Source organism: Acomys russatus, chromosome 21 (assembly GCF_903995435.1).
Source record: "Acomys russatus chromosome 21, mAcoRus1.1, whole genome shotgun sequence".
Lineage (NCBI taxonomy): Eukaryota > Metazoa > Chordata > Mammalia > Rodentia > Muridae > Acomys > Acomys russatus.
The window spans coordinates 18449370-18475850 of NC_067157.1; the positions used below are offsets into that span (position 1 = coordinate 18449370).

The window sequence follows — 26481 nt, forward strand, 5'->3', positions numbered from 1 at the left end:
TCTGTGGAGTTTGGAAGGTGAAGGGATGAACAAGGGGGTGGCTAAGAGGAACCACATGTGGACCGCCATTTCTCCATCCTGGACTCTGATTTAAAAAAAAATATATATTGTATTAATTTATTCATATTACATCTCAATTGTTATCCCATCCCTTGTATCCTCCCATCCCTCCCTCCCTCCCATTTTCCCCTTACTCCCCTCCCTTATGACTGTGACTGAGGGGAACCTCCTCCCCCTATATATCCTCATAAGCATGGGAGAATGGAGAAATAGGAGGATCCAGAGGGTTGTAGAAACCTACAAGAAGAACATTATGATGGGTAGATCTGGGCCCAGGGGTCCTCCTCAAACTATGGCACCAGACAAGGACAATACGTGCAGTAAACTTCGAACCCCTACGTAGATCTAGCCAATGGACAGGACATTCTCCAAAATTGAGTGGAGAGTGGGGTCTGACTTTCACAGGAACTCTGGTGTCCCATATTTGACCACATCCCCTGGATGGGGAGACCTGTTGGCACTCAGAGAAAGGATAGCAGGCTACCAAGAAGAGACTTGATACCCTATGGACTCTGACTTTGATCTTAGTTCTCTAGCCTGTTTTGTCTCCATCCATTGAGAGGAACTGATGTGGTCTTAAATGTGGACCTGCTGGCTGGCGGGGCAAGTGTGGAGCGAAGAGAAAGCTCAGCTGTGCCTGAGGAATAAGCTCTGTTTGTGGTGTGCTTGCTGTGTGGCGTGAGGGCTTGAGCTCACCTACATAAGATGCTGTGTGCCTGTGATCCTGAAGCTGGGAAGACAGACAGGCAGATCCCTGGGGCTCACTCATTACCTAGTTGGTGAGGTTCAGGCCTCAACAGGAGGCTCTATTTAAAAAAGCGAAGAGGATGGTTCTGGAAGATCAATACCCAGGGTTAATCTTTGGTATCTAAGTGTGCACATGGGACATGCCTCCCTCCAGTTTGTTGAAAGAAATCATTAAGCATGTTATTAAAGAATGTTTGCACTCTGCTCTAATCTCATTTGGCCTCTTGGATTTGGGGTTCATTTGAAGTGATTATAATTTCTGGGGAAAGAGCTGGAAGAAATCCGTTGACACTTATGGGGACCTCATTGTGTGTTACACCAACACTTCACCCACCACCAGCTTCTCACAGCTCCTGGCAGAAGAGCAAGGAAGGGGCAAGAGGGAGGTGCTTGACCATGACTTTGGTCTCCTCACCTGCACTGTCATGTTTGTGCCCTTGGTCAGTCCTCTGCTGTTCCATTCTTGTTGCTCTGTGATTTTCCATACCTCACCCTATCTAGACATCTCTCTGCCTACAACACTCTCTTCTGGGTATTTTGAATAAACCACTCGGCAACTTCTTCATATCCTCCATGCCATTTCTCCAGTCTCACATTATCCATAGAGATCCAACTGGACTGCTCAATTTTAATCCTCTAACTGGCACAGGGACCACAATCTTGCTATTCTTGATTGTCTTTCCTTGATCTTCTTTCAAGTTTTTCTACAGTTTTTGTCAACTCTTTGCATGTATTCATTAAGTTGTCTTCTAGAACAGGAGCTTCTTAGGAGCAGAGAACTTGATCTCTTTTCTCTCCACAGCTGCTTTCCAAGCACGGGTGTAGGGGCCGGTGTGTGACAGGTGCTGAATGAGCAGCGAAAGAACCAATCCTGAAGGAGAAAGCACCATGACCTTGACCTCATAAGAGGCAGAGCTGGACTCAGACTCCACGGCTTGTCTTCTCACCAGAGAACACATGACCTGGCCAAATAGGAAGTAGCCACGAGGCTACTTTCTTGTATCAGAGCGGAAACAAGGCTTTAACTTATTCCTTCTTGGATGACTGGTTTGCTCCATGGGCCTATCCAGTGCCAGCCTCATGCTGCTCCAAAAGGTGGCGTGCTCCTAGTCACTTGACATCAAACCCTAGGGTTCCTGGAATTGTCCCAAACAAGCCCTTTCTGAAAACAGCACATAGGCCAGCAGGCTCATACAGGATGTGCAAGTTCCATGATGTAGACTCTGCCAAGTCAGATGCTGATGCTGTCAAACGCAAGGTTGGCTCCTGGACGTAGCTCCAAAGACTTGCTCCCTAGGACATGATGGAGGGAAACAGCTGGGGCTTGTTAGATGTAAAGTAGACGGGCCATGGCTGACAGAGCTGGGTGGAGCAATGGAAAAATCCATGGGGCAAGCAACCCACATGTCCCCTGAGTGGTGGCTCTCTGGATAGGAATGCATTGATTTGGGGCTGGGCTACTGCAGTGGCATTTTTTCCTGTAATTTCTTAATTAATTTTTAAAGATTTATTTTTAAAGTGTGTGTGTATTGTGTGTGCATGTGTATATGTGATTGTTTATGTATGTGTGTGTGAGCATGCACACACATATGAGTGCAGATGCCTTTAGAGGCTAGCGATGTCAGATTCCCCTGAAAATGGAGTCATAGGTGTTTGTGAGACACCTGATGTGGGTGCTGGGAACTGAGCTCAGGTCATCTGCAAGATCAATTGCTGAGCCATCTCTCTAGGCCCCCTGCTTTGTTTTTGATCAGAGCCTGGGATGCAAGTGATTTTATGGTATTGGTACCCAATACTAGGAAAGCAAAATTGGACCAGTTGGTGGGGTTCACAGGCTTAAAGATGTAAGAAACATAGCTGTTCATCTCTAAGTCGCTTTCCCTGGTATAGAGTCTCTCCTGGACTCTACTCACCAGACTCTTCCTAGTTTGGTTTGTGGTTCTGGTTTCTGTTTGCTTCTTGCCTTTGTTCTTTTTACTAGCTAGCCTCATTTATGTTAGCATTAATAATAATTTTCACTGTAGTCTGCATAACTTGATAATAAAAGTGTTACTCATTGTGTGGTTGCTAGGTGAGAACACTCAATTTCTTCTCATACTTCCTGGGTCCTGGTTAGTTTCTAGGGTAGTCTGGGAATTAATGTTTTAATGAAGAGTCCAAATACCCAGGAATAGCATTCTGGAACATATTAACCCAGTCAGTGAGCAGCCAGTTAGGCTGGGATTCAGTCAACAACAAGCATTTCTTTCCCACAAAAGAGAGTAATGGGATTAATTTAGCGTTTCCTAGCTTGTGGCATCTATTTGGACATAAATCTCTGTATGAAGATCGATTGCACATATAACTATAAAGCAAAGTATTTGGGGGAATATTATGATGAGAAAAAATCAGAACACAGGCACAAATCAGGCCTGGGCTGATGACAAACAGGAAACCAATATATGTTCTTGCAAACAGTGCTCTGAAAATGGACCTAATGAAAACAGATGCTTTCACTATCATTCCTGCCACAAATAGTTGGTGACTACAAATGTCTCAGTACTTGCAGTTGAGTGTGGCATTATTTTAGTTAATTGTAGATGAGTCTCTTAGTTTTGTACCTATTACATAGACTCCATTCCTCTACAAATTGCTTTGTAGAGGGAGGTCTTAAGATGTGTCCAGATTTCAATGGTTACTATTTGGTCTTCTAAAATATACATGAAACCACAGTGAGACAAGAGCATATTTAAGTGCACCTTGAGTTTTGTTGGGATCAGGGCCTCCAAAACCCATCATAAGTTGCATGAAAATGCATTCACACACTCTACCTGATGAATGTAGTGGTTTCAGCCGCACTGTGTTAGTTCACTGTCAAGGGGTGGTGGTTTCCGTTGTGATGGCATGGCTGCCTGGTAGGTATGTCCTCTTTTGCCATCCTTCGGATGTAAGGTTGTCATACCACACAGCAGGATCAAGGGAAGGATCAAAATCCAAAATTCAAAGTGTAATTTCTACTGCTGCATGTGTGTGTGTGTGTGTGTGTGTGTGTGTGTGTGTGTGTGTGTGTGTGTCACCATAAAGGCAAATGCTGACAGAGTGAGCCAATACTAAGGTTTACTGTGAATACAGATTCCTCAGTTGTTCACAGTGCGCGGCCTGCATTGATGAACTCACCTGGATTAGCTGAGAAGTCCCTGGGTAGTCTACTCCGTAGCAACTCCCTTTTTCAAGTATGCACCTCTTCCCTCCGGCTTCCAATAAAAGCTCCCGAATATATAAAGAGGAGTCTCACAGTGCTCACTGAATGGGATCCGAAAATGAAAGAAAAACAAGCAACAGCAACGGTAGCTGGATTCTGCAGATCTGAACAGTGCAGAGAAGTTCCATGCAGGAGACTCCTCGGCTATTGATGTGTCTGTGTTTACTTCTTTTTTCCTTTTCTTTATTTTTTTCTTTGTTTTTATTTTTATTTTTTGAGATAGGGTTTCTCTGTGTAGCCCTGGCTGTCCTAGACTTACTTTGTAGGCCAGGCTGGCCCCAAACTCTCAGTGATCTACCTGCTTCTACCTCCTTAGTACTGGGATTAAAGATGTGCACCACCAGGCCAGGCTTGTATTTACTTCTCAAAGGAAGTATTTACTTTCAACAGTGGTTTTCCCATCACTTTTAGGTGGCACATTTCCCCTCTAAGACTCACAGCCAAACATTGGGAGAAGTGTAGGGAGGCCTGTAGAAAAGTGGGAGGAAGGATAGGAGGACCCAGAGGGACGGAAAACCACAAGACCAACAGAGCCAACTAACCAGGGCCCAGAGTGGCCAGTGAAGACTGAAGCACCAACCAAGTACCATGCATGGGCAGCTCAAAATTCATGTATGTCCCCTAGTAAGGGGAGCGGGACACGGAGTTAGGAGTGGGGTGGGGTGGGTGGGGCAGGGTGGGGGCAGGGGGTGGGCAGGGAGGCTGTCTTTGACATGGACTCTATTGCCTGCTTTTCTTTTCCTTTCTTTCTTTTTTTAAAAATTTTTTATTACACATGTATAAGACAAACTACATACAGCAGGGAGAATCATGTGACAATCATGAGAATAGTGAGTTCTATACATGTTACATTCAGAGTGACTTGGCCACCTGCATTCGTCTCGTTTGAAGAAAGTGTTTTTCCTGTCTTGCTGGGTCTAAATTTCCGAATGAGATTCAATATTTATCCTATCTCAACTCTAATAGCTTAACTTCTTTATCTTGATCTAAAACAGTCTTGTCCCCTAACCAACTAAGCTTGGTTGTAGAACTATACTATCTTGTCTTCAATGCCCCTCAGAGACTTGAGAAGGAATAAAACTTAAATTCTTGAGTGAACCAGCAGTGTGGGTTAGCAGCTTCCAAAAGTGTGTAAGTTGACTTAAGACAGTTTACTGACTGACCCAAAACATTTTATAACGTTGGAGCCTCATCTTCAGCTTTCTGGCCTAATATCTTTGCCAGACTTGTTCGCAGGGCAGGAACTATTGAAGATTTGCTTACCCTGACTTGGCAGAGTGCAGTCGTCGACTCTGCCTGCATTTAAGTTGCTCATTTTTAGGCAGATTCTGTTTGTGACAGGAATGAGGACATTTTGCCACCTTTGAAGCCATGTCCACAAGGAGGCTCTTTGATGCTCATCATCTTCTTTGAGTTGCCTGGGTGTTGTCAGGAGTTAACTTGTCTTGTTGTCGAAGAAATTTAGGATTGTAAGAACAGCTTTAAATGCCATATTCTGTGTGTCTCTGAGGCTTTTGAAGGCCTTATTCAACTATTTTACGTCATGTATATCCTTGCTAACAAGGCTGCCTTGCCAGGCCATCGCACTCAGTCCTGATGTGACTGTGCTGGGGTGAGTTGTAGTTGTTGGGGGCTCTCCTTTTCTGAGGAACAGGAGGATGGGGATGGGGGTAGATGGAGGGACAGTGGGACCAGGGGAAGAGGAGGGAGGGGGCTAAGATCAGAATGTAAAGTGAAAAAAAATTGAAAAAGAGTCTGATTCAAGTTTTGTTTCCTTATTCTTGAAGAATTACTTAGCAGCCTCACCTTCTGAGATCCCACCCACAGATGTTTGTTATAATTCCCTCATCAGATACTAGGGGTTGTGGTTTGAGTGTGAAAGGAGTCCCTTGGGCTAGCGTATTTGAATTCTTGGTCCCCAGCTGATGGTGCCGTTTGGAAAGGTTGAAACCTTTAGGAGGTGGAGGCTCATGGGAAGAAGTGGGTCACTAGGTATGAGCCTTGATGTTTACTATCCTGACTTGACTTCCTGTTCATGCCATTGTCTCTGAGCATGTGACAAGCCAGCCTCGTGCTCCTGTCACTCCATCTTTCCAACCCACTTTCTTTTCTCTTTTCCTTCTAGAATAAGTAACTAAGTTATCATGACAGAAATGTATAGGGTTTTTTTTTTTTTTTTTTTTGGTTTGTTTTTTCAAGACAGGGTTTCTCTGTGTAGCCTCGGCTGTCCTGGACTTGCTTTGTAGACCAGGCTGGCCTCGAATTCACAGTGATCCACCTGCCTCTGCCTCCTGAGTGCTGAGATTAAAGGTGTGTGCCACCACGCCTGCCTTGAAATGTATAGTTTTTATACATGCTCTGGGGAGTACTTTAAAAGTGTATCATAATCACATTTTCTTATTCTCAAACATATACACACCCTACATACATATATAAAGGACATATAACACCACTAAAATCAATAAATGAAGTAATATATATGAAGACATGTCATAAAGAGTCAACCATAAGAATGTTGATATTATTTGCATTGACATTTCAAACTCAAACATTAGGGGCTTGAGTGATGGCTTCAATGGTTAAGAGTACTTGCTACTCTTTTTTAAATAATATTTTTATTGATTCTTTGGGAATTTCACATCATGCACCCTGACCACACTCATTTCCCAGTCTTCCCATGTCTGCCTCTAACCTTGTGATAGCCCCCAAAATAAAATAAAATACAAATTTAAAAACAAAAACAAACCCAAGTCCAATTTGTGTTCCCTATATAGTCACTGACGCATGGTCAAACTCTCAGCCGTCTGCCCCTTAAGTAGGACTGAGTCATTCTTCTCCTGGGCCCCACCGGAAGCCATCAATTGTGGAGAACCAACTTCAGCATCCTTTTCTCACTTTTTAAGAGTTCTCCTTGATGGCTTCCTGTCTAGGCTGCTACTTTTTTTGGGGTGTGAGGGTTGGGTAGGGGTTGTCACAGAAGACTTCCAAGTCCCTTTATCTCAACTATGCACCTACAGTCATTGATATCACAGCAAATTAGCATCCTTGCTTTATAGTTTATAACCATAAAGTTCATAACTTTGTAGTTAGCTGGGTTCCACATGGTTTCTGGTGACAGCACAGACCACAGACATGGCCCCTAGCTGCGGTAGGCCCATGGACCCAACAAGCCCCTCAGAAGCAGCTTGACCCACAGAACTGACCATGGCTTCAGGTGCAGGCTACTCACATCAATATGATCCCCAGTGGCAACATGGCTCACAGACATCAACACTCTTTCGGGCTGCATCACATACCGCAGATATCCGTGTGCCCTTTTGTGGCATCAACATAGACCCAGGCTGAGGTTGGACCATGGGCCCATATATGGGGCATCAGGGGCCTGGACATCGTCATGGCCTCGGGTGGCAGCACAGGCCATTCACATCAGCCTGGTCCTCACTGTCGTTTCCAGTTCCGTTCCTCTCCACAGTGTGTACTGCTTCGTTCTTCTATCTTTCCCGTCTCTCCTATGATTTGTTCATCGTAGTGGTGCTCAGTGTCCATGTCATGAAGACGAGGCAGCCCAATGCTTGCTACTCTTGCAGAGAACCTGACCTAGATAGTAGAACCAGGTTGGTGCTATCACAACTCTCTGCAACTCCAGCTCCAGGGGACCTGGTGTCCTCCTCTGTCCTCTGAGGGTGCCCTTACCCATGAGACATACTCACACACACAGAGACACAAATATACGCAGATACATACACAAGGCACGGGGCACACACAGACACACACAGCCAGACACAGATATATACACACAGACACAGATACACAGACATACATAGACACAGCCACGGCCATACAAACAGATACACACCTACACAAACAGATATTTAGACACATAGACACACAGACACAGATACACGTAGACACAGACACTGACACATATAGACATAGACACAGACACACACAGAGACACACAAACACAACACAGTAAAAATAATGAAAAAATAAATCTTAAACCATCCAACCAACCTTGAAGTTTCTGGATTGTGTTGCAGCAGATAACTCATTTTATGGAGACGACATTTCCATGACTCTATACCCAAATACTTCTTTATTTTTGTTTCAGGCAAACAATACATCTTTTTGTTTGTTTGTTTGTTTGTTTTTTGTTTTTTCAAGACAGGGTCTCTTTGTGTAGCCTTGGCTGTCCTGGACTTGCTTTGTAGACCAGGTTGACCTCGAACTCACATCGATCCACCTGCCTCTGCCTCCTAAGTGCTGGAATTAAAGGCGTGCGTGCCACCACGCCCGGCTCAAACAATACATCTTAAAACGCACTTCATTATCTACTTTTGCAGGAAAGACACTGTTGGATATATATGTATTATACTTGGTATGAGGCCTTTGCATAATGCGTGAGAGAGAGAGAGAAGGCATTGCTCCCCAGCAATCTGAGCAACTTGTTCCTATTAATGCAACCAAGGTCTTGTCAAAATTAATTAAACTCAGACCAGAATTAATAATTTTATTAATTACATGTTAATCAAACCAAGCACTTGTTTGTTTTGCTGATTTCTTATTATAAACTGATTAGCGACCATTAATGTTCATTATATACCAAATTAGGTCTCATATCTCCTGCAGCATATATTGGAAACAGCCGGTGAACATTTTGCGAGGAGTGGCTATAAAGGGCGTTTGTCACAAAGCTTTGGGAGCATGTAACCCCTCAAGAGCGTTTTCCAATGACGTACAACTCAGATACGAATAGCTCCCAAGAGTGTTGTCTAAGTGAAATTCTTAGAGTTGAGTCAGAAAAATAATTATGAAGTGAAAACTGTCTTGGCATAGGGTTTATATAAGCGAGACTTATGTGGACTATTTGGAGAGTAAGAAGAAGTGAGTGAGAACAACTGGAAATGGAAGAAACAGATAGGAGTCTTGGAGAACAGTAGCCAAGGGATGACATAAACCTGCCATATTGAAAAACAGCATGTTAGAGAATAGAATCAAGTTTGAACTAGTGTGGTCTTCTAGAGCAGTGGTTCTCAACCTGAGGACCACGACCCCTTTTGGTGTCAAACAACCCTTTCACAGGGCTTGCCTTAACACCATCCTGCATGTCAGGTATTTGCATTATGATTCACAACAATAGCAAAATTACATTTATGATGTAGTAATGAAAATACTTTTACGATTGGGGGTCACCACAACATGAGGAACTGTATTAAAGGGTTGCTGCATTAGGAAGGTTGAGAACCACTCATCTAGAATCTAAAGAGTTTTCATAAAGACCCCTGACTGGCCAACAGAGACACACGTATAAAATGCTTAAAATACTGGGAGCTGTCTGCTGATACAGAGTGAGAAGGAAAAAGAACAAAAAGTTATGTTCTTACTGGTTTATTAGATGCTTATTGAGTGTTTTGATCTAAATAAAGTTGAAGATAAATAGGCATAATTATCTTTCTGTAACAGAAAAGCATAACTTACATATTGTTTTCTAGCTAATCAGTTTTGTATTTTAAAATCTCTCTAATTGCTTTCCTTAACAGTTATTTCAACCATTGTCATAAGTTGGGCATGTCTGTTGCTCCTTATCTCTACCTGAAAACAAAGGAGTAAAAAAATGAGAAAATGCCCCAACTCTGTTTTTTTTTTTTTTTTTTAAAAGGGACAAAAAAGTAATTTGCCTCTGTACTCTGAGAGTATCATTAAACAGCCCCATTCTGCATCCCAAATTATTAAGTTTATCAATAGTGATTAAGCCTATTCCTTTTCACCAATTTGTAGTGCTGACTGACATCTAGTTTTCCAATTTGTAAAGTTAAATTGCTTTTGATGACTTGTTTCGGTTGTCATTTTTTCTTCAGTATGGGAGGGGGGGGGAGAGTTAGAGAGAGAGAGAGAGAGAGAGAGAGAGAGAGAGAGAGAGAGAGAGAGAGAGAGAGAGAGAGAGAGAGAGAGAGAGAGAGCGCCTAGCAATGAATAGCAGCAATGGCATGAATGAAACACACGTGAAAATGCTTACCTTAGATGCTAACAGACCGGAAGAGAGGAACGAAGCGGTAACAGCTAGATGGGCCCTGAACAATTACTCCTCGCCATTTCAGCCCACTTCGGAATACAGAGCCAATATTCCAATATGTCTTTTTAAAAAGTAATTCAATGGAAACGAAAATGCAGGAATAGATGTTGCTGAGTAGCATCAAACTAATAAGGCCAGCATCCTTAAGCGTTATCAATTCTCTTAATGGCAACATCACTTAGCTTTCACCGTTTCCATGCTCAACTAAGTAGAATTAGAAAACTTAGCTGTGTGGTCTGGCAGAGGGAGACTTAGCCAAGTCCACCTATCACTCACAAGAAAGCTGGGAGTTAGGCTCAGTCGGCATTCAAAGCAGACTGGTTGAAGCTTTACCACAGGCATAGAAGATGGTTGTTTTGACAGCCATGGCATCTCCAGGCTTTGCTTCCGTCTGTCCTTCTAACTTGAGAACAAGTGCTTTATGGGCTCATAAATTTCCTTCTCCGAAGCCTGTTCTTTGAAGGCAGTTGTTAAATATCCTCTTTGAACTTCCGCACTTTTTCACTGCTAAGCTGAGTGCTGAGATGTAAAAGACACTAGCTCAACAATATGTCCGGAGTTTTTGTTTTGTTTTGTTTGTTTGTTTGTTTGTTTTTTGTAGCTCAGAAAGGAATCATAGATCATAGCAATAAAATTGCTAAATTTACCAAGTTCCAGAAGCTGGGGACTTGAGGCTTGTCTATCTTGCTCAAGGCCTCTCAAACTATGTAGAGGGCCTATATGGTTAAACAGTGGCTAGCTTTGTACAGTTTGCCAGACATTAACCTGTTTCCTCCCACTTCTACTTGGTAAACATCTCTAGAGGGGGCTACGGAAGGCAGGAACTACATTTCCCAGAATCCCTTGTTGTGCCCTCTTGGTGTTCTTGAACAAAGGAAGCTATTGGTCAATATCAGGGCAGAGGACAAGTAGAAGCTACCATGTTTCCCCCCCTCCCTTTGCTGTATGTTCTTAATGGATACAGCCATGTTGTGCCATTTCTTTTCTCTGTGGTGTCAGTCATGCTGGCAATTTGGCAAGTAGAAAGTCATGTTTTGGCTTTTATTTCTGATGTGTGGTAAGACAACTTCCGGCTGTGGCTTCTAGCTTCTGCTTGATGGAGTGACTTTTGACTTGCCTTTCCATCCTGCCACCTGGGGTAGTTGCTGATCAGTTCCTTCATCCCCTGTGGATAATTCCCGGGGTTAAGTGGTGCTTTTGTTTTGAGATTGTGCAATTTCGGGCTTCCTTATAAGAACATAAACACTGGAGGAGCCCTACTTCCAGTTAACCCTTTCGCTGCGCTGCTCGCGTGTCCAATTTCTATCTAAGAATTTTAGTGCATAGGTCATCACAGAGAAAGTTTTTTGTTGTTGTTGTTTCTTTTTTTCTTTTCTTTTCTTTCTTTCTTTCTTTTTTTTTCTTTCTGGCTTCTTTTTAGTTTTAAGGCCGCTGCGTATTTTACAAAAAGGCCACTAGGGAGCCATCTAGTGACTTCTGCCCAGGGCAGTGGGAATTAGGACTTGCTTTTGGTTTTTCATCTCATGAGGAAAGCATATAGCTTTGCGCTAAGTGGGTTTCCGCACCCTGCCTCCACATCATGGGCAAAAATGTAACCTAATTATATTTCCGGGGTGAGGGAGGCGTGGGTACGTTTCACTTTCCCTTCATGTCCTTTACCTCAAAGTAGAACAAAACATTTACTTTAACAGGTATTCAAGTTTCTCTTCAAACAGAATGCCCTGTACAGTTAATCAATAGATAAAAACGTTGAAGACATCTCTGCTCCTGTCTGAACATGCTGAAAGCGCCTCTTTAAAGAACGAGCGGAGTACGTGAGCCAAAAATGCTTTTTGGTTTTGCGGTTTTTATCTGATCTTTGCGAGAGGTTAAAAGCCCAAATATACAATGTGAAAGTTTGAAACGTCTCTTAATGTGAACGTTATTGTGTGAAGGAGAGCAGAAAGAAAGCGATCTATCCCACACTTCTTAAAGCAGCCAAAGAAACCAATGACCTTGTTAAAATTCATTATGTTTATCTACCTTTTAATCATGATTTTGACATACTATACAGGTTTTATCTGGTGTTTAAAGAAATTCTGTATATTGATTTATAATAGTGACAAAAGTCACTTTCAGATTTCTGTAGGGACTGATCAATACCTCCAAAATCCTTTGTTTTGTTTTTTTTTTTTTTGTTTGTTTTTGTTTTTGTTTTCTTTCTCCCTCTTTGTTCTTTAGTCATTTATATTAGTACCTGCTCTAGAGGCTGGAGACAAGAAGATAAGGCAGCTGAGGGTGAAATTCTAATCAGTCATGTATACCATCAGTTAGAATGGCTGAAGAAAGGCTAGCTTAGAAAAAAAGTGGCTGGACATACTTGGAAAAAAAAAGGTGTAACAACAAAATTATTAATGGTTTTGCTTCAGTGCTAGAATTCTTCATCTCATTACTAGGGAGGCTTCCAAAAAGGTCACAATCACTCTATTAGGAGTCATTTGCTATTTACATTTCTGATACTGTCCTTCAAGTAAGGCCATCAGGCAAGGCCAGTTGCAGTCATTGTCAGTCCTAATGGCCAAGCATGAACACTACCCCCATCACATAAGCAAGTCAGACTCCAATGGCGGGGAATGCAGCTTGGAATCCTGAAGGTCTTCCCCAAGACAGTTGATATGCTTGGAAAACACAAAAAGGTGGGAAAACTGTCTGTGGTGGTTTGAATAGGTTTGGCCCCAATAGACTCATGTGCTTGAAGGCTTGGCTCAGGGAGGGGCACTATTAAGAGGTATGGCCTGCTGAAGTGGGTGTGGCCTTGTTGGAGGAAGTGTGCCACTGTGGAGGTGGGCTTTGAGGTCTCCTATGCTCAAGCTATGTCCAGATACCATGCCCTTCTGCTGCCTGCAGATCAAGATGCAGAACCCCCAGCTCCTTATCTGGTACCCACCGTGTCTGTCTGGATGCTGCCGTGCTTCCCACCATGATGATAATGGACTAAACAAGCTGGCCCCAATTAAATATTGTCCTTTATAAGAGTTGCTGTGGTCACGGTGTCTCTTCACAGCAGTGGGAACCCTAAGTAAGACACTGTCCTATTTTTGGTTAAGTTTGTTCTTGCAAATACAGTAATGAAATTTCCCCTCAGTGACAGCTTTTAATTAGATATCTCAAAGTTAAGGTAAATGCAAGATTATTCACTAAAAATGATCTGCATTCAACGTTGCAGCCTGAAATATCACACTGAAATTAGTAAACCCTTGCTAGAGCTGTGTCCTATTTGTAGGTACAATTTAGATTATGTTTGTGTTTTGGGCAAAGGATTGGGAGTTTCTTTTTATTTCTTAATAATTTGTTTGCTCTTCAAGTCATCATGAGGCCTACTATGTGAAGGGCAGGTATGTGCTCCTGAGTCAGAAATCAATATAGCCTGATAGGTCAGGCAATAAGTAGCAAGCCCGGAGCTGGACCATACAAGATCACACAACTCAGAGTGATGCACGATTTAAAACTTATAAAGAAGACACAGTAGGCTACCTGAGATCCTTTTCCTATCCCCCTTTCATTCAGGTTGCCCCAAAGCCCAGTGGCTGCTTGCCATAGACTGCCTCCTGCTGGGCCCTCTCCCAATCCCTGGGACTCACTAGGTTGCAGTTCTTTCCCCACCAAAGATCTTTCAGCTTTTCCAGGGGGCATGATGTGGAGACAGACACCTGGCTCCTCTTTCCAGTATCCCCATTTTGGGTCACCTCAAAGCCTTGGGATGCACAGAACCGAGTGCATCAAATGCTCTAGCACTATGAAAGCTATCCAGGAGGGATGAAGCTGCCATGTTGTTACGAGCTTGATTTTTCCAAGTCCCATGACTCAAGTATGTGGTGTCTTCAGTAATAGGGTCTTGTCATCACATTTGGAGGGCAACCAAGAGCACTGGCAATAGCCTGGAACACTTGGGGCTTTCTATGAAACCACAGTGACCAACAATTTGAAAATAGGTAACCCTCATTATCTTCCTTAAATGGAAATGTTATTCAAACTCCATATATATATAAATTTCAGGAAACTTCTACAGTAGTAGGTTTCTATACACCATTTCCAAAGGTCCTTAGTCTTTGTTATCACTTCCCACACTCCCTCCACCTCCCTGACCTCTAGTTCTGCACCCTATTTAAATCTTCTGCTCTGCTCTTCTCCCTTTGCCCCCATAGCATCTGTGTCCTATGTTTCTTGCCTTGAAACCTTTTTATTTTATTTTTTTTATTAATTTATTCTTGTTACATCTCAATGTTTATCCCATCCCTTGTATCCTCCCATTCTTCCCTCCCTCCCATTTTCCCATTATTCCCCTCCCCTATGACTGTTCCTGAGGGGGATTATCTCCCCCTGTATATGTTCATAGGGTATCAAGTCTCTTCTTGGTAACCTGCTGTCCTTCCTCTGAGTGCCACCAGGTCTCCCCCTCCAGGGGACATGGTCAAATGTGAGGCACCAGAGTACGTGAGAAAGTCATATCCCACTCTCCATTCAACAGTGGAGAATGCTCTGACCATTGGCTAGATCTGGGTAGGGGTTTAAAGTTTACCGCCTGTATTGTCTTTGGCTGGTGCCTTAGTTTGAGTGGGACCCCTGGGCCCAAATCTGCCTACCATAATGTTCTACTTGTAGGTTTCTAGGACCTTCTGGATCCTTCTACTTTGCTATTCTCCCATGCTTCTCTCATCTAGAATCCCAATAGGATGTCCTCCCCTCTGTCCCAGTTTCCTGGTAAGTGAAGGCTTTTGTGGGACACGCCCCTTGGGCTAGTATGCAGATATAAATGAGTATATACCATTTGATTCTTTCTGCTTCTGGGTTAACTCACTCATTATGATCATTTCTAGCTCAATCCATTTATCCACAAATTTTGGGAATTCCTTGTTTTTAATAGCTGAGTAGTATTCCGTAGTGTATATGTACCACAGTTTCTTTATCCATTCTTCTACTGATCCATCAATGTAATCCACCATATAAACAAACTGAAAATAAAAAACCACATGATCATCTCTTTAGATGCAGAGAAAGCATTTGATAAAATCCAACACCCATTCATGCTTAAAGTTTTAGAGACATCGGGGATACAAGGCACTTTCCTCAACATGATAAAGGCTATATACAGCAAGCCAATCACCAAAATCAAAGTAAATGGTGAGATACTCAAGGAAATTCCTCTAAAATCGGGAACAAGGCAAGGCTTCCCACTCTCTCCATATTTCTTCAATATAGTACTTGAAGTTCTAGCCAGAGCAATAAGACAACAAAAGGAGTATCCAAATGGGAAAGGAGGAAGTCAAATTATCTTTATTTGCAGATGATATGATAGTGTACATAAGTGACCCTCAAAATTCCACCAAAGAACTCCTACAGCTGATAAACATCTTCAGCAAATTAGCTGGATACAAAATTAACTCAAAAAAGTCTGTAGCCTTCCTATACACAAATGACAAGCTTGCAGAGGAAGAAATTAGGAAAACCACACCCTTCACATTAGCCACAAGCAATATAAAATATCTAGGAGTTACTCTAACTAAGCAAGTGAAGGACTTGTTTGAAAAAATTTCAAAACTCTGAAGAAAGAGATTGAAGATGACTTGAGAAGATGGAATGATCTTCCTTGCTCATGGATCAGGAGAATTAACATAGTAAAAATGGCCATCCTGCCAAAAGCAATCTACAGATTCAATGCAATCCCTATCAAAATACCTACACAATATTTTAAAGACATTGAAAGTTCAATTCTGACCTTCATATGGAAAAACAAAAAACCCAGAATAGCTAAAACAATCTTGTACAATAAAAGGTGCTCCAGAGGAAATCTCCATATCTGATCTCAAACTATACTATAAAGCAATAGTAATTAAAACAGCATGGTACTGGCACAGCAACAGACTGGTTGATCAGTGGAATCGAATCGAAGACCCAGATATGAATCCATACACATAGGGTCACTTGATTTTTGACAAAGACGCCAAATCCATTCAATGGAAAAAGGATAGCATCTTCAACTAAGGGTGATGGTCTAACTGGAGGTCTATGTGTAAAAAAATGTAACTGGACCCATATTTGTCACCTTGCACAAAACTCAAATCCAGGTGGATTAAAGACCTGAACATAAAACCAGAGACACTAAGTCACTTAGAAGAAAAAGTGGGGAAGAGCCTGGAACATACTGGCACAGGAGACAACTTCCTGAACAGACCACCTTGAAACCTTTTTAAGAACTCTTCTATCATATGTTCCACCGTGACCACAGTTTCCCCTTCCTCTCCCCCGCACTCTCCCTACTCCTTGCCCCTCCTACTTCCCCCACTCCTCCCATACACTCCTTTTGCTTTCCCTTCTGAAAAGGATACTTGCTTTGAAATCTTATCTGCCACACTTATGTATATGTATGTATACATATGTATGTATGTATGTGTGTATATATATATACACACATCTCTTTATCCATTTCATTTCCTCCCTCCAGCCCCTCCCAAGTCCCAAGTCTCCAGCTTCTCTCATGTCCTCGCACTCTCCAATGTACAGTGTCTTTTTTCTATTATTGTTATATTTATGTATATGTATGCATATATATACATGTAATATATGATATGTAAATATAATTTGCTGAGTTTGTGCATATGATTTCAATATTAACTGCTTTGTGTTGGGTAACCAATTAGAAGGTTTATGAAGTACTAGCTTCTTTAATTCTATAAGTACCCCAATTTAAAAACACACACACACACACACACACACACACACACCTAAAATTTCAAATCTAGCATCTTCAAATGACATAGAACACGTGGCATTTATCTTTCTGGGTATTGATTACCTAACTCAGAATGATTGTTTTCAATGACATCCATTTGCCTGGGAATTTTATAATTTCATGTTTCTTAACTCATGAATTATATTTTAATGAGTAGATGGACCATATTTTCATTATCCATGAATCTGTTGATGGACATGTTGTATATTAGATAAAAGACTGGGAGTTTGCTAGCTACTGTGAACAAAATAGCAATGAGCATAGATGAGCAATAAGTATCTCTCTGTTAGGAGGATATAGAGTCCTCTGGGTATATGGCTATAACTGGGTCATGTGGTTTGGTATATGGCTATAACTGGGTCACGTGGTAGCTCTATTCCTAGCTTGAAGAACTTCTGTACTGATGGAAAACTTTGCACCTCCACCAACATTTGTTGACATTTGTTTTATTTATTTGTTGGTCTTAGCTATTTGGATTAGGGTAAGATGAAATCTCAAAGTATTTTTAATTTCAACTTCTCTGACAACTAAAGATGTTGAATATTTTAAACAGTATTTCTCAGTCACTTGTATTTCATTTTTCTTTTTGAGAACTGTTTAGTTCTATGTCCCAACATTTAACTGGAGTATTTCTTTTCTTGCCATTTCATTTTTTTTAGTTATTTATATATCCTAGATACTAACTCTTCATCAGATATGTAACTGATAAAGTTTCCCCCAGTTCTTGAGGCTGGCCCACCAATCAAATGAGGGTATCCTTTGCTGTAAAGATGCCTTTTATTTTCATGAGGCCCCATTTGTCAGTTGTTGGTATTAATGCCCATGTTGAGAAACTCCTGCCCTCTGCCAATGAGTTCAAGTATACTTCCTACATTTCCCTCTATCAGATTCAGGCTATCAGGTAGATAATTCAGGGTATCCGCATTGTAACGACAACATAAATTGCCACGGCATGAAATTTTTAGACCTATGTTGAGGTCCTTGAACCACTCGGAGCTGAGCTCTGAGCAGGGTGAGAGATAAGAATCTGGGTTCATTCTTGCACATGCAGCTACGTCCAGTTTGCCCAGCACTATTTTCCTTGGAGATGCTCTCTTTTCTCCAAGTCCTATTTAGGATAGCTTGTACTTTGGGGATGGCAGTCTCCAGCACATGCATGTATGTGGTACAGATGTGCTGTTGTTTCTTGTACGTGTACCCAGTCTATGAGCTACACCTGGCTCACTACATGTTTATTTTACCGAGAAAGAAACTGAGACATGAACCCTTAGAATGCTCATTCCAAATCACATGGATCTCAATTTGGGACCTAGTTGTCTTGATTACGTGTGAAATTGTTTTCCCACTGCCCTGGTGTCATATCTCTCTCTCTCTCTCTCTCTCTCTCTCTCTCTCTCTCTCTCTCTCTCTCTCTCTCTCTCTCTCTCTCTCTCTCTCTCTCCCTCCCTCCCACTCTCCCTCCCTCTCTCACCATATTATGCACAGAAAGAGACTACAGGGTCCTAATTTATATATTTAATTGGTGTATTTAAGATGCATATATTTTATAGCTCCTGGCAAAGGCTGCAGATGACAAAGTTATTAAGTAGGCAAATGAACGATGGAAAGAAAAATGACTAGAAGAGAAATTCTCTTAGGATTCATTTAACAGGATGCTAAGGTGCTACTTAAAAGCACATTTCAGAAGTTTGCATAGGAAGATAGAGTTACCTTGTTTCTCCTTTGGCTGCTTACTAAATGTGCTCTTGAACTACAACCAATCAGAGCTGTGTCATCCTTGATGTGGAAACTGACTGCCTCAGGGAGCTGGCTCCAAAAGGTGATCCCAAGTCATGCTTTCCTGGTTTCCATGTAGAGTTCCAAGGATTACAAGACCAAGAAAGAATAAAGATTCCACAGAACCTATGAGTGAGTGTGCATTTGTTTCTCGGAGTTTAGAAACAACACAAAACTCACAAGTACCTGTCACTTTGGAAAATGCTATTTGCAACACAGCACATTTTATGACCATCTTTGTAGAACTGTGAACTAGTATGTGTTCATAGCCCAAGGACAAAATACCCCGGTATGTGGAAAAGTCTGCTAAAAAGTTATACCATATATCATCGTTTTCAAACGTTTCATGGTAATTTGCGCTCACTGTGGAATTAAATGGATCTGTGTCAGAAATTTAAGTTAATTTATTCAGCAAGTAATGACATGTTTTAAGAGGATTGAAAGTGATCAAAACAACGGCATGCCAATAAACTTTTAATGATCAGTCTGGAAAGGAAGGTAAAAGAACTCGGCAAGGTCGAGGGGATGAAGGTGCTTTTCAGGGCTCATACCCACCAGCACTTTACACGTGACACTAAGCAAAGCCGACTCGAGGTCCCATGGACTCTGTGAGAGGGGTGAGTCATGTTAAGACTAAGAGCAGAGAAACAATTTGAGAAATTACTTTAAAAGCAGCTTTTGGAGAAGAAAGCTAACAAAATTACCACTTACTAAAACCAGGGGTAACTGAAGTTAATACTTCATACAGATTTCCCCTAAGAAGAATTATGTTTAAAAATCCAATGTGAATCTGCTGAAAAAATTTTTTCTGTGCATCACCCATTGCTCAGAAATGCTATTGTAAAAAGAATGAACGTTTCCAAAGTGACTGGAATTGCCAAATTGTACTTAAGTGTCAAGCAGCAGAACTATGTGCTTGTCACAAATCCCAAATTCTTTAGCTTTTCTGCCATTCTTAGGCTTTCTGTCCTTTGGTTCTCAGGGTCTGTCTACAAAGGGACAACACAAAGAGCTGGTTGGAGGCAGATAGTCCAGAGCATCACAATTTTGTTAAAAGTGGGTAAAGACTGGACTCTGCATTTTCCATTAGACTCGCCCATTGGTGAACTGTCGTCCACTTCTACTGCGAACTCTGAGTTAACACTTCTAATTTGGAGTGGCTCTGTTTCACTTCAACATAAAATCTTATCAGCCCCTTACATCTAGCAGCATAGAACAGGGTAGAAAATAGTTCCTGATGGTAGAAAAACCCTCTGTACATCATTTTTAAAATAACAAAGTCGGATGAAATTGTCTAGACTCCTGTGCTGTTCTAATACTTTAAATGCACATTGGACGTTTGGCAAATATTTGTTGACTTAAATATTGGGTAGTGGGGATGGAATGAATTTGGAAAAAGTGGATATTGACCTTTGGACAATTAAATCAGCTAAGGAGTTCCAATGTTTCCTATATGGCCCTTAATTTCAGGCATCATCTGAAATAGGAAACTAGAATGACAATTAGGTACATAAACTCCATGACTAAATGAAACATTTTATCTTGTTTACTTTTATTCAAACTTGTAAGCTGCTGCATATGTATCATTATCCATACCTAGCCACATAATGATATGGCTGACATACAGTATAAATAAAAGTCTTGCTTAGAACACATTTTAATAAGTCTGCCACCATAAAAATAATCACAATTATTGCTGTGTATGTTACAAATAAATGAACTCAAAAGGCTCCCATTTGGGTACGCTAGATATAAAACTGCGGTTGATGCTATTCAAAATTATATTATGTTTTTGTACGAGGCAAGGACCATGAGATCTAGTCACAAGAATACATAGTAAGTTTTTAGAAAATGAACTGGAGTAAAGAGCAAGGGCTGATGGAAACGCTATACTAGTCTGATGAGGTGAGAATTGAACAGAAAGACGAAGGAGGTGAGGAATGAGTAATGTCATCAGTGAGGGGGAGTGCCTGGTAACAAAAGGGGTGGCCACATTATCCGAGAAAAGCACAAAATAAGATTCCAAACCTACCCTTTTCCATGAACGGCTAAATTCTCTTTTCCATTCAGTCTTTCTGAGACCCAAATCCTGGGCCCTCCCCAAATGAATTTTAAAACAATTGAGAATTTAACCTGTAATAAACACAATTAAATGGCATTTTGTTTTAGGACTAATGGGGATGGAGTCTGCTCCTTTTGACTAGGTCACAAAGGTAAGAACACACATCGCCCGTTCTGTTCCTTTCCTGATACCGGTTTCCTGCCTCTACCTTGCTTGCTCTGGCACTGAACCTAGGTTAGGCTCCTGGCAAGGACCCCAATTAGCCAAAGGATGTGTGTGCAAACTCATTTTCAATGTAAAGTTCCTGATGGGGAATGTCTCCTTGTAAGGTACGTAATTGTTAGTAGGATTTGTTATTTCCACTTGCAGCCATACAACTCAACTATCTACACACACAGAAGCATCCTTAAAGTCAGGAGAATATGACACAGGAGGAGATATATTAAAAGACTTTATTCACAATAGAGAAATTTTACAAATATAATTTTTAAAAATTATGTGTCAATCTATTATGTTTTCCATAATATCAGAGATTTATATAAAGTTGGAAATGACAGAATGCACTTATGAACAAATCAGAAACATGAACAAATAAACAATAATCAATGTAAAAATGGATAATACACATGATAGAGAAGTCATTGAGTTCTATAAATTGGCATACAACTTATATGTATAATATTAATTGCACAAAGTATATCAAAACATATTTCATAAACACAAAATTGGGCGCTACTTTAACTGTTCTTTATGTATGTGAATTATACATGTAAATTAAACTGCACAGTTTTGTCAAAAATGAATGAATTGGTGTCTATTTGGAGACTTCAGTTGTTTAAAATTAACACAAAATATAAGCTTAATTCAATTACATTACTATAATATTAATCTCTTATCTTGCTTACATTTTTGGTGTTCTGAGATCTAGCATTAAAAGAAAAATCCAAGTTTTAAAACTGAAAAACTAGTCTTGCCATTGGCAGAGCAACACGTGGTTCAGCTTCTTGCCTGTTTATGCTGGAATACACAAGCTATATTATCATGTAAAACCCCTCCTTGCAGAAATGCTCACTAGCTTTGTGTGCTCCTTCAAATTGAAAAACAAAGAAAATGAATTAAACAGCCAATCTAAGGACAGTGAATAATCATAATCAAAATATATATGGCACATTTAAGTGTTTTACCTCTGACTTCTGGCAAAAGAAAGATTTGTTATTAGCTCATTCTTCTCAACGGAGGGAAATATTTTCCATCAATCCTGCTCTATTCAGTTTCATGAAAATGATGTCACAGATTAACAAACTCCAGAGACTGAAGAGATTACAGGCAGAAGTTACCGTGGGCCACAGGGTTACATTAATGCAGCCATAAGGGTATACTGAGGGATCTTTTCTGTTTACTAATTTTACGTTTTTATTTTTGATGTGTTCTAATGTACCATACTGGAAACAACCAGGCCACCCAAGGTGGTGATCCCAAATGACATCTTTTGAAACCCTCCCAAAGCTGAAATGGGTAAAAATATTGTCTACTGAGATTTAAGAAAATAAATGTCTCAAAAATAGGTCAAACAAAATGAAATTGATAAAATCAGAAAATCTGAAGAATACAAATGCGCAGAAATATATACTTTAGCCTAATCCATGGGGTTGTATTATTTGTTCTGCTGTTGTTATTGACCACAGTAGGTTGAAATTAAGACGGTTAGCATCTCTGTCCCTTGGTACCTACAAAAATCACATTCGATCTTTCATATTAAAGAACAGGTGTGGTAACACACACTATCACAAAATCTGTTCTTGGGAAAATCATTCATATTTCAAAATGAGGTTTAGAAGAATCATATAATTATTTTGATCTGCTACAGATCAAATTGTGAGGGAGTGTGTGCATCCCTATAAATCATTTCTAAGTTAAGATTTTCTGCTGAATGTAACCACAGTTAATATACCGTGTTCTTAAGGGCTAATTAATTTTTTTTTTAGTTGAACATGAGTAGATAAATTGGAAAAGTTTCTTTCACTGGGTAAAAGCTCACTTTCCCAAACCAAAGTGAAATGATTAACTACATCTGGGAAGAGCCCTTTTCAAATCTGAAGCCAGTGCGACGTGCCCTTTGCTTAAAGAAAAATCAGAGATTAAATGCAAATACACGAACTCGTCATAGGAAATTCTCACTCTCTTTTCAGAGGCCAGATTTCGGAATGGGTTCAGTCAAAAGGAAAACCTGGCTCATCAAAAGTTACATCATTTCCCTTTCAAAAATGTAATTTGGTAACAGGGTGCTCTGCAGCGCTCAAGAGCTCAGCTTGCCGTGTACTGGGGGATGGAAGAAATTAAGCAGTACGTGATATAGAGGTGACACAGGGTGTTTAAAGTAGAAGTAGAGAACAAAATTGAAAATGAGGGAACACTGACATAATCTCCCACCAAAATCATACTGCACTTGGAATGAAATGAGGTCAATGTGGCTGACTCCCCGGGGATGACTTTCTCATTTGAATTGGAATCTGAGTGGAGTACTACAGTAGACACTCTCAAAGAAGATAGACCTGCTAAGAGGCTGTCACAGTTATATGATCTGTCTCTGGTGGACAGACAAACCAGATTAACATGAACTTGAACAGGAAAAAAAAAAGCGTTTTATTTAATACTTAATTTATTATTATGGCTTTTTGCAACATGGCAAAACATTACAGCTCAAAGCAGACAGCATCTCCTCACGGAGGAGGAAAAAGTTTTGCAGTCAAATCAAATCATAATTAAGAGGTCACTGGTAGACTGTTCTATTCCGTTTCATGAAAATGCTGTCACAACTTCATGAACTTCAGAAACAATAGATTCCTTTAAAAAAAAAAAAAAAAAAAGGACAGACAAAATCTGTGGGTTCATTAATGGAATAATAAAGAAACAAGGAATTGAGGTCCACTTAGGCCTACGATAGCAAACATAAAAGACTGCAAAACAATTTTAGAACTTAGGATAATCATAGACTTTCATCAATCAATAAAAGTTCATCATAAGTCTGATTACCAAAAAATGAATTATTAAGGTATGCAGTGAGAGAATGAAGCAGAGTAAAATAGAAAATGTCTTTCATTTGTCTTTGACGTCAGCGTCCTTTTTCTCTTCACGGAGTACAGGGAAAGGGTGGGCCTCGGTATTGAAGATCCAGTGTTCCAGTGGGAGAAGGTCATCGTCGGAAAATATCAAGTACAAATACCTGGAGAGAAGGTAAAAATGGGAATATGAGGCGCGCGCGCGCGCGCGCACGCACACACACACACACACACACACACACACACACACAAAGCCGTGCCACAGAGACACATTTGTATCTCTGTACATCTCGTGGAGAACCAAGGACAGCGGTCAATTCCTACAGGGTGCCAGCCATGCTTTGGGCGCTACTGTATGAGACCCACACAGAGCAGTTCCGGGTTATCGGCCTCAGGAACTGACGAGAAACACCTGCACAGAGACTGTGCCGGTAACACACCCGAACTGGACCGGATACCACACACGTTCGGTATACCATGAATGCGTACATTGAGAGGACATCTGTAGAGAAGATCTCCTAAGGGGCCTCGGCTACACAGTCTGAGGTAACCTTACTTACTTTAATGTCTCTGCAAGGAAGAAACTTTGTTGGACGTCGTCATAACTCTCGTTAGCGAGGTAGACGTCCCGTAGGCCTGAGTAGCCTCCGTTCACTCTGCAGTGCCTCTCTAGGGCCTGAATTGCCAAGAAGAGCAGGAAAAAAAAAATCAGTAAAGTTATTATCTGTATTTTTAAATTAGATTGTCAAATTCAGATAAAACAAGATTTCAAAGGGCTTGAAAGAGAGCTTGAAAGAAATTTTGATAGAAGATTTAAAAACTGTAACACAGGAAGGCAAATAAATAGGAAAAGGTATAGTTCCACTTTTGGTCCAGAGAAAGTTTGGTAAAAACAAAGACCATGGGCTATGTCTAGCCCACTGTTTATTTTTGTCAATAAAATTTTATTAAACTATGGCTAGATTACCTTCGTTTGTAACAGTGTCTCTGCCTGGTTTTGAACTACCATGATGATTGTGAGTGGCGGTGGTGGTAGAGACTGTATTTTGGGTGACCCTCACAGAGCGAATGAGCTGTTCTCTGTCTATGGGTGTCCACAATGTCAACTGGGGCTGTGAGCCACTGGTCAAGAAGGTGTGCTGGGCCCCAAAAGCTTCTATTTCCATTAGAATGTATCAACTCTACGTCTTCCCAGTTAAGTCTTATTGGAATATAAAAAAGAGTAGAGTATAGTGAACTATTAAAGATGCTAGTGATGGGCTGAAGAAATGGAAGGCAGCGAGCAAAGTGAGTCTGGAATCTCCTGCAAAAACAAGTTCTGTCTTTTCTTTAATATGGTAGAGAAAAAAAAAAAAGTGGGATGAATTCACTGACGACTCTAGAAGCTTGCAGCGAAATGGTTGGTAACTGTGTGAACATAACGGTTACTTGGAAAGGAGGTTGGTTGGGCAGTGTGGAAATAAAAATGTATGTAGAAACTTAAAAGCCCTGCCTTCCATTTTGTTATCTGACAGCAAACTGACTGCTATTTGTAGCAGTCAGTTTCATTCTTATTTTTCTTTGTTTCATATTTTTTTCAGTTTTACTGATGTATTGTTGGCAAATAAAGACCTCATATATCTAAGATGTACAAATGTGCTGCTTCATGTACATATTGAGAAATGATTACAACAATCAAGCTAATTAACAGGCCCATAGCATCACGAGAGGTATTTTTTTTTGGGTATGTGTGTGTGAGAATCCTTGATATCTACCCACACATTGGTATTTACTATAGTCACCATGTTGTACAGTACAGTAAGCCTCCAAAATGCTTTCATCTTATTTTGGGGGGTTGGGTGGGGTGGAGGTGGGGTTCGAGACAGGGTTCCTCTGCATAGCATTGGCTGTTCTAGAACTAGCAATGCAGACCAGGCTGGCCTTGAACTCAGAGATCCATCCACCAGCCTCTGCCTCCTGAGTGCTGGAATTAAAGGGTGGGCCACCATGGCCTGGCTGGCATGCTTTCATCTTTTAGTTACACATTTCAAACCCGTTGACCAGGACACGTCCCTTTCTTCTTCCTCCTTCCCAGTTCCTGGTTCCTGCCACTCTGCTCTCTACCCCTGTGAAGGTCTTTATCCTAAGCTCTACAGGGAAACGCCATCACACAGCGCCTTTCTGTGGATGCTGTGTTCTGTTTAGGAAATGCCCTCCAGGTTCACCCCTCTTCTTGCGAAGGGCAGATTTTCTTTTTTTTAAATTCTGAAAGGTTTCATATGAGTTCTATTGCATATGCGTCCCACATCTTTATTTCTTTATCTACTGAGGAGCACTGAGGGTATTTCTATATGTTGATTACCGTGAATCATGCTGTGAGGAATGCGAGATTGCAGATAACCCTTAGCTCTTATGGCATTTCCTTGGATATATGGCGCAGAAATGGGACTGCTTCACCTTATGACAGGTTTATTTTTAATTTTTAAAGTAACTTCCATACTGCTTCTTACACTGGCCATACACATTGCCACCAATAGTATACCAGGGTCCTCTTTTCTTCACATTCTTTATCAGTAGTAATCTCTTGATATTTTTGATAATAGTCATTCATCTTCATAGAAGTGAGGCGGCCTTACCATAGTTTTGCTTTGCATTCCCAATGATGAGCAATATTGGGGCCTTTCTCATGTATGTTTTGGCTACTTGTATGTCTTC

At 40.9% G+C, this 26481-nt stretch overlaps 1 protein-coding gene across 4 annotated transcripts in view; it reads right to left on the minus strand.

The window, feature by feature from the left end:
- Positions 1-23583: 23583 nt before the first annotated feature.
- Man1a1 (mannosidase alpha class 1A member 1) overlaps positions 23584-26481 on the minus strand; it is a 178943-nt gene continuing 176045 nt past the window's right edge. For all 4 annotated transcript variants that reach the window (XM_051164419.1, XM_051164420.1, XM_051164421.1 and 1 more), the window contains 2 exons: positions 24348-24463; positions 23584-23951 (listed from right to left, as the gene is read on the minus strand). In XM_051164419.1, coding sequence (XP_051020376.1) covers positions 23825-23951; positions 24348-24463 — 243 coding nt within the window. In that variant the 3' untranslated portion in view covers positions 23584-23824. The remainder of the gene's footprint in view (positions 23952-24347; positions 24464-26481) is intronic.